At 50.8% G+C, this 8577-nt stretch overlaps 1 protein-coding gene across 2 annotated transcripts; it reads right to left on the bottom strand.

Annotated features, from left to right (window-relative positions):
• Positions 1-428: 428 nt before the first annotated feature.
• Positions 429-8235, bottom strand: MIS12 (MIS12 kinetochore complex component). 2 transcript variants are annotated; one of them, XM_020964750.2, is made up of 3 exons: positions 6876-7326; positions 6453-6704; positions 429-6351 (listed from the first exon to the last, which is right to left on the bottom strand). In XM_020964750.2, exons 1-3 carry the CDS (start codon positions 7074-7076, stop codon positions 5677-5679), a joined length of 1128 nt encoding a protein of 375 aa, XP_020820409.1. In that variant the 5' UTR covers positions 7077-7326; the 3' UTR covers positions 429-5676. The 2 variants fall into 2 exon arrangements, with proteins under 2 accessions (XP_020820409.1, XP_020820411.1); XM_020964752.2 differs by lacking the exons at positions 6453-6704; positions 6876-7326 and adding an exon at positions 8107-8235.
• Positions 8236-8577: the final 342 nt, after the last annotated feature.

Genomic DNA, 8577 nt, shown 5'->3' with positions numbered 1-8577 from the left:
ACCATCCCAGGAAGCCCAGTGCTTCCCTCCACCAAGAGCACCGACCACCATCTGCCACAGGCATGGTTGTTACCACACACGTCTGAATGGGACAAGAGGGAGGGAAAGTCAGGAAGTGAGCTCTGGCCTGAAAAAGCAGGTGAGGGTGTGGACCGACTTAGCTTCGTCAAGAGTGGTCAAATGCACTCTGCCATGTCTGCTCCTTGGCACTTTCTTTGTGCACCAAGCCTCAAATGCTCTCCACCTCAGCCTCTAAGAATCCCTGGCTTCCTTCCAGACTTGGTTCAAGCACCACCTTCAACAGGAGGCCTTTGCCTGGCTCCCTGATCTCTGGGGCCTTCCCCTCCAAGGTCACCCTTTTACTCTGTATGTACCTTGAACATGTTGATTTATGTACATCTTTTCTCCTTAATTAGAATGTAAGTGCCTCCTTTTAAAACAATTTTATTTTTAGATCTATATTTTCTCCCTCCTGCTCCCTCACCACCACTGAGAAAAACAAAACTCTTGTTACAGTGTTTGACAAATTTCCCACATTGTTCATGTCTACAAAAAGTCTCAATCTGCATTCCTTCAGTGTTCTGTCCAGAGGTGGGATGTTTCATATTGAGTCCTTTGGAAATGGGGCTGGTCATTGTGTTGATTGGATTCCAAGTTGGTTATCTGTCTTTACAATGCTGCTGTTGTATAAATTGGTCTCCTGGTTCTCCTCACTTCACTCAGCATCAGTTCATATAAGTCTTCCCAGGTTTTTCTAAAACCACCCTGCTCGTCATTTCTTACAATAGTACTCCATCACAGTCATATACCATAGTTTGCTCAGCCAAATCCCAAAGAATTTCCAATTCTTTGCCACCACAAAAAGAGCTGCTATAAATATCCTTATACATAGAAGTCCTTTTCTTTGATCTTTTGGGGGACAGACCTAGTAGCAGTAATGCACCTCTAAAGAACTTTAGGAGTGTAGTTCCAAATCATTTTCCAGAATGGCTGGACCAGTCCATGGCTCTGCCAGTGGCGCACTCGTGTCTTGTTTCCCACAGACTGTCCACCATGTCATTTTTCCTTTTTGTCCATTTTGCCAATATAACGGGCATGAAGTAGAACCTCACACTTGTTTAATTTGCATTTCTCTAATTACTGCTAATTTAAGAACATTTTTTAATATGGCTATTGATAGCTTGGATTGTTTCTGAAAACTGCCTTTGACCTTTTATCAATTAGCAAGTGATTCTTATTCTTACAAATTTCAATCTTTTTTCTACATATCTTAGAAATGAGATCTTTCCTGTTGCCAGTATTTTCCCATTTACCTGCTTCTCTTCTAATTTTAGCAGTATTGGCTTTGGATGGGCAAAAACTGATTCTATCCTACGACTCTCTCTACATCTTATGTGGTGGTGAACTCTTCCCCCCCCAATAGACCCGACAGGTAATTTTTCCTGTGCCCCTCCAATTTGTCTGTAATGTCATCTTCTGTCCAAGTCATGAACCATTTGTGGCCTATTTTGGGTTACACTGTGATTTGTTCTACCAGACAGCTTTCCGGTTTTCCATCAAGTAGGGAATTCATGCCCCAGCAGCTGAGATCTTTGAGTTTATCAGACACTATGCTACTAAAATTGCTGTTGGTGGGTGCCTAATGTGTGCCACTGACTGATCCACTTCTTCCCCAGTCCCAAATTGCTTTGACGATTCCAGCTTTACAGTACAGTGGCAGCCCCCTTCCTTCTTTCCTTCCCATTCTTTTTCATCATCTCCCTTGACAAGAATTTCATTATTTTTATGTGGTAGTTTAATTGGTATAGCACTGAACAAGCCAATTTATGCAGTATGTCATTTTTACTCTATTGGCTCAGCCTACCACAGTTATTTCTCCAATAGTTTTGGCATCTTTATTAGACTAGTTTTTGTCATTGTGTTCATTTAGTTCCTGTGCATGTCTTAGCAGGTAGACTCGGGTATTTTATTCACACAACTCTAGGAAATAGATGCTATTATTATCCCCATTTTAGAGATAAGGAGACTGAGGAAAACAGGTTAAATGTCTTACCCAGGGTCAAACTGCTACTAAGTGTCTGAGGCTGGATTGGAACTCAGTTCTTCCCAATTCCAAGCAGGCACTCTACTCACTGAACCCCCTAACTGCCTCTAGTAGCAAACATGCACATGGAGCACTCCCCATGTTACCTCATTTGATCCTGTGAGGTAGGGCTATGATCATCCCCATTTTATGGATGAGGAAAACTGAGAATGCTCGTTAATCTAAAGGCTCTGTGCAGCAAGGCCAGAAGAGAGGGAGTGAGAAGAGGAAACAGAAACACCAATTCATTTATTAAACACCTGTGTTGACAGCACTGGACCTGATCCTGGAGACAGAGCAGCACCTTGCCCATTCCCCCTAGCCAGCACTCAAACTTAAGGGTTAGGAGTCTCCAGCGCAGGGCTGACTCCCCTCTTCTAGACCTGCTGCTGCTGAGCCCCTGGAGGCGAGTCTCCCATTGACAAGCAGTGAGCCAGGCTCAATGAGGTTTTAGAAAAAGGATTTACAGTCTGTGAAGAGAATGGGCACCATAACATATCCCCAGAGGGGCATACATGAAGTCAACTCAGTGGTGAAAGGGTGCTTTCTCTCTCCAGCACGCTCCATTCCCCCTGGTCCTACAAGCACCCTCCTGAAGACACAGGGCTAAGCCACCCCTTTCCCTATCCTGCTTCTACTGAATGAAGCACTGTCTCCACAATACTTAGAAGCCAAAACTTCTCTGCTGCATCAGGGCCTTTGGTTTGCCATTAACTGCCCAAATTTTGTGCCTTTGTGTATAGTCGCTAGCACCCATGAGCTTTACTATTGCTCCTTTCTTGGATCTTGTTTCCTGTCAATTCTGGGTGTTTCAGGAGCTAGTCTTCCCTTTCTGTGAGTAGGACATTCACAGCAGTCTTCTTTCTGATGACCACCCCAACCCCCTCATCCTTCCTAATTTAAAGTCTTTCTCATTAAATGTGCAAAACGTGAGAGCTATCCCAACACACCAGCAAACCCGTTTTTAAGTTGGTGTACTCTGTCTCTAGCCAGGAATCTGTCATTCAGAAATCCAAATCCCATTCTAAGACATCATCTCCTTAGCTAGCTGTTCACTTCTTCAATTAATTATTGGACAACAGTGACGCCACAACCAACATTTCATAATCATTGGCAACACTCTGGAGGCTCCTCCTGGAAATGTTAGCAATCACCAGAAATAGGCAGCTGTGATGCTTTTGTGTCTTGGGAGATTCCATTATGTCCTGGGTACTTATCTCAAGAGGACAACAGGGCTCTCTAGTCCTGTTAGCAGGTCAGCCAGAGGCTGCACCTGTGTCCTTCAGCAGAGAATGACCACCCACCACTCTCCTTCCTCTGCTATTTACCAAACGAGCTCCTATCTGATGGCTCTAGGAGCCATGCAGGATAAGCAGCTGCCTTCTCCTCAGAACCTCTAGCCCCTCCAGTCCTTCTCCTTCTCTTTCTTTTCTTGGTACCTCTTGTCCATTCTCCATCATCCTGGCAAGGGTGAAATCCTCCTCCTCCTGTACCTCAGAGCCCTTTCTCTCCCCTGGAAGCCTACATCTCGTCTCTATTCTCTCTCTTCTCCCCAACAAGCCGGAGTGTGGACAGGCATCCTTTGAGGCCCTTGCCTTCTCCAGGAGGGAGATCAGCTTATACTTGGAACACGGGTAATTCAGTCTGAGCTACGGCAGAACTGCCAACACCAAAGAGCTTCCCCTAATGCCCAGCCTTGTTTCTCAAACCCTCCTGGCCCCGAGCACGTCAGCAAAACCCCTCCCCCCCAATTCCTTTGCTTTGTCTCAACTCCTTCTATGACTCCAGCTGTCTCTTCTTACTTACCTCACCAAAGAACTCCCTCAATTTCTCCTCCTCAAACTCCACCTCTAGCGGCTTCACTAGTGATTCACTAATGTTCCCCATTACTTCCCTACAGTCACGCTGGTCTTCTCCCTCCATGGCCACCCATTTCCCAGCCTTTGCCTCATCAATGGAAGGCGCTCTCCTCATCTCTGCCAAGGCCTATGAGACTTAGCTCAAACACTGCTTTCCCAGCTCTGAGATGCTCCCACCAAAATCCTCTTGCACATATTGTGTGTGTGTGTGTGTGTGTGTGTGTGTGTGTGTGTGTGTGTGTCTTCATGCTTCAAGGCCCTAAGTGTATGTCATGGAACACAGCCAGCTTGAAACACTCCAAGGGGGCTGTTCTGTGGTAACCTCAATCAATGTTTCCCCCAGTGCCTCACCTAGAGCCAGTTATGAAGCCAGTTTGGTTCTCAGATGCACGAAATCTTGCCTTTCCCTTCCCTTCTCTTCCCTTTCCAGCAAATACCTTATAGGGTTATAAACAGCTCATAGGACTTGCAGGCAGATGAGACCTTCTGCCTCACAAACAGGCGGGGGCTCCACAGCACTTCTTTTATCAGCGCACATTTTAAAAGGGGGGGTTTTAGTATTTATTTCCCAAAGGTTTGATGATTTCACTCCATTTGGCATGCTTTGTTAGGATTGCTTATTATAAGCATCCCTAGCTCAATGGTAATATTTCCACTTCAACGTTACAGAAAATGTCACGCATCTTACAAGTCCCATTCACCGCAACCCCTTGAACAACAAACTATTTAGAAATGAACAAAAATCAGGACAATGTGTCATGAGACCTTCCACCCTCCTTCCCATTGCTCAGCCCTCACTTACAAATCGTGCATCTCATTTGTTTGTTTCTCTGCCCTTTGCTTCTGTAGTCTTCTTCAGCCTAACTAGCAGGATTGCTATCTCTTGACTTGTTTTGTGGTATGGTCTAAGCGAAGTACTTATTTACTTAAAAAGCATAATGCTAAATGGGAAAGAAAAAAAAAGCCAGTGGGTAAGCACAGACAGAAGTGTCTTCTTAAGGCAGAGACACTGGTTATTCACACAAACCCAAGATGTCTACCGCCAGACAAGGTCAACAATCCAGTCCAATCTAGTGCTTTAGGTCAGACCAAAGAGCCCTCCCTTTGAGTAAATGGGACTTTGGTCAATTTTTTTTTTTAAAACTAAACTGACCCGCAAATCCAGGGTAGCTGACCTGGGCCTCAGCACAGTTCTGGTTCAGAAGGAGTGATTACTGACCAGTCTAGGTATCTGATACAAAGCAGGGCTGTCCTCAGACTGGACCTTCTTTCCCTTCTCTGGCCCCAAAGATCAAAGTGTGAGTTTGCCCTAGAGGCCAGTGAGAACCAGCACTTTCAGAAGCTCCCATGCACGCACACAGCGCTGACTTGTTTGCTTCTTGCTGACCAGCCGCCTGGGAACCCTTCCAATAGTCTGGCCTCTTCCACTGGTAAAGATCCATTTCAGGCAGGTTTCATAGCAAAAAAACAAAAACAACCAGATGCAGTTTTTGCAAATGTCTGTACCTGTATAAAAGAAGGCTCTCCTTCCCATGTGCTCAGTGGTCCTGACTTGTAGAATGATACTCTGCCTGAAAGGGGGACACATCCCCACTGTGATATCACTGGGGGGTGGGCGTGTCCAACACGGGCCTGGTGCCCTGGTCTTCTGGAGGAACCACTTCTCGCAGGCAGAGCCAAAGCCCCCATGTCCCCCTCCCCCCTTCCCTGCCCGATCCGTTCCTTCTCAAGCTGCTACTGTGTCGTCAGCTTCTTGCTTTTCTGCGTCACATCCTGTGTGATGCTGCGCAGACGGCCCGAGTGCTGGATCAGGAAGGCCATCATCTCCCCGAGGCCGAGGGGCCCGTGAGCATCTCCGAGCCCATCAAACCAGTGCAGAGTCTTTTTCAGCCGGGCCTGTGTCACTTTCTGGACCTCGAGCTCCGCCAGAAGAGCGTGCTTGGCCCCGAGTTCCGCTTTGTACCGAAGCCGCAGCTGCTCTACTTCCTGCTGGAGAAGGTGGAAGTCCTCTCGGCCCTGAGGGTATTTCTCATGACTCCTGTCTTCGGGGAGGAGGATATTCGGGGGGATGTTCAGCACCAGCTGTAGCAGCACCTGCTCCATCTTGACAAAGAGGCGGTTAAAGCGCTCCCTCATGAAGCGGAGGAAGGTCTCGGTACTGCCGCGGATCTGAACGGCGCTCAGGGTGCTGCCAGGAAGGCTGCTGGCCTTCTTCAAGATGACCTTTTCCACGGCCACCATCACCTCGAACAAGTAGTCCTGGAAGGCGATGTAGATCCTGAGCATGCACGTCTGGGGCGTGAACCCAAAAAACTGGGTCTCATACAGCAGCGGGTTGATGGACATCTCGGCTAGAGCAGAGGCCTTCCCCCCAGGAGGTGCTGACCATCGACCAACGGATCTACTGACCTAGGGAAAAGACAAACAAAGAGACATGGGCACAAAACGGCATCACACAGAGGAGAGCAGACTGGAGCCAAAGCCTAATTCTGAGACTGCATATGTGGTACCTGGAGGCACCTCAGGCCGGGTGGCCACCACGAACCCTTACTGGTGCATGTGGTGTCCGGGTGGGACAGGGGCACCCCGGGCAGGGTCTGAAGAGTCTCAAAGCACCTTTGTCCAGGACCAGAGCTCTTTATGTTGCACGTTCTCCACCAGCCTTGCCTCAGCTTCCCGTCCCTTACATCACCCATCTCCATCGGCTGTGGAGTCAGGGCTCCTTGGCCCCCGATGCCCTCAGCCAAAATGCCCCAGCGGGTCTGAGAACAAAGGTCAGGTGCCCTTCAGTGGCACTCCAGGGGTCCATGGAATTGACTCGAAAGAAACCCTGGGCATCACTGCCTGAGCAAGCGAGGCCCCGACAAGCGCAGGTCTGCTGACCCCCCCGCCCCAAGGGAAGGGTCAGCCATTCACCCGGCCCTCAGACCTACTGGATGCTGCTGCTGATTCCCCTCATGATCCGCCTTAGCTGGGAGGGTTTCAGGAGACTTTGCCAAAGACCCTGTCAAAGTCTGGCTCAGCAGCATCCCCGATCTATCTGTGCAGAAAAAGTCCTGAGACTGGCCTGGGAATGAACAGCCACGGAAGAGAGGAGAGAAAGGAAGGGGAAGGGGCCGCTCAGCTGTGGCCATTCTGGTTTTTTTCTTTAATTTATTTCTTTGGTGATGCAATCTGGGTTAAGTGACTTGCCCAGGATCACATAGCTAGTAAATGTGAAGTGTCTGAGGCCAGATTTGGACTCAGGTCCTCCTGACTCCTAGGCTGGAGCTCTATCCACTGCACCACCTAGTTTCCCCCAGGCCATTCTGTTTTTACATGACACACCGCATCATGACTGTATCATTCTTTGGGGCCTCTCAAGCCCCCAAGGCTCCTCAACCACTCCCCCATCACCCACCCACCTACAGTGAGCCGGAGGCTCCAAAAGACCCCCCCAGCCCCCCCTCCCCAAGGTGATGGGTGGCTTCAATAGAAGCCCTCAACCTTCCCCCCAAACCATAGTGAGCCTGGGGCTCCAAAAGTTCCCCCCAGTCCCCCTACCCCCCCGCCCAAGGTGATGGGGGCTCCAACAGGACCCCCCCAGCCCCTCAACCTTCCCCCCCCCATCACCCACCCCTACACAGTGAGTTCGGATATCAAAACCTCCCAGCCCAAGGTGAAGTGTAGGCTCCAACAGATGCCCTCAAACTCCTCCTATCGCCCACCCATGCACACTAAGCCCAGGGGTCCAAAAGACCCCCTCCCCGCCCAAGGTAATGGGGGCTCCAACAGACCCCCCCATCGCCCACCCACAGTGACCAGAGCCCCCCCCCGGCCGCCCGTCTGGAGTGGGAGAAGGGGGTCCTTCTAAAAACCAAGCCCGCCCACCCCCTACTGCCTCCCCCTCCCCTCCGTTCCGAGCCAGTCCAGCCCCCTTCCACGGCAGCAACGCTGGATCTGGCCTCAGTTTCCTCAGCTGTCACTGGGAGGTGGAGGGGAAAGAGAAGTGACTGCCTCAGGGGAGGCATAGCAGCTGACTCCAAGTCCCAGGGGGCTGTGCGCGCCGCCTGGTGCATCCTGGGAACGCAGCCCGGGCGCCCCAGCCCCTACCCGGGCCCCCCAGCCCCCGCTACCCCGGTCCCTCTGCTGCCCCGGGACGGCGCCTGCACCCTCCGAACATACTATGACAGCTCGAGCGCAGCCACGCCGACTCAGCTGCCGTCCACATCCGGATCCGCTCTGAACGGGGAGCCCGCGAGTTCGCGCCCGCAGCCACCTTCAAACTTCAGGCAACTATTACCCCTGCGCGTTCTGCCCCGCCCCTGTATCCGCCCCCTCGAGATTGGCGTCCAATGAACGAGAGCCATTCCTGACGGATGTTTGGTTTCGCTAATGAGAGCCAGGCGGGAGGAGAACGATCTGCTGGTTGGCTGAGGTTGTGTTCCAGTTGGGCCATGCTGATTGGTGACTCCCGGGGGTCGAGGCGGGACGGCGAGCAGGGACGGGCATTGATTGGCCCATCCTTGAGGCACTCGGCCTGGACCGCAGGCGCTCGGGGGGTGGCATTCTGGGGTTGGGAGGGACGTGCTGCTCGTCGGAGACTTCCCATTGGCGGCGTTCGTGGGCCCGCAGCCCGGAAAGAGGCTCACCGTG

Source organism: Phascolarctos cinereus, unplaced genomic scaffold (genome assembly GCF_003287225.1).
Source record: "Phascolarctos cinereus isolate Bilbo 61053 unplaced genomic scaffold, phaCin_HiC Scaffold_7;HRSCAF=346, whole genome shotgun sequence".
NCBI lineage: Eukaryota > Metazoa > Chordata > Mammalia > Diprotodontia > Phascolarctidae > Phascolarctos > Phascolarctos cinereus.
Note: the sequence above shows the minus strand (reverse complement) of the source record. Positions and strands in the feature narration are given on the sequence as shown.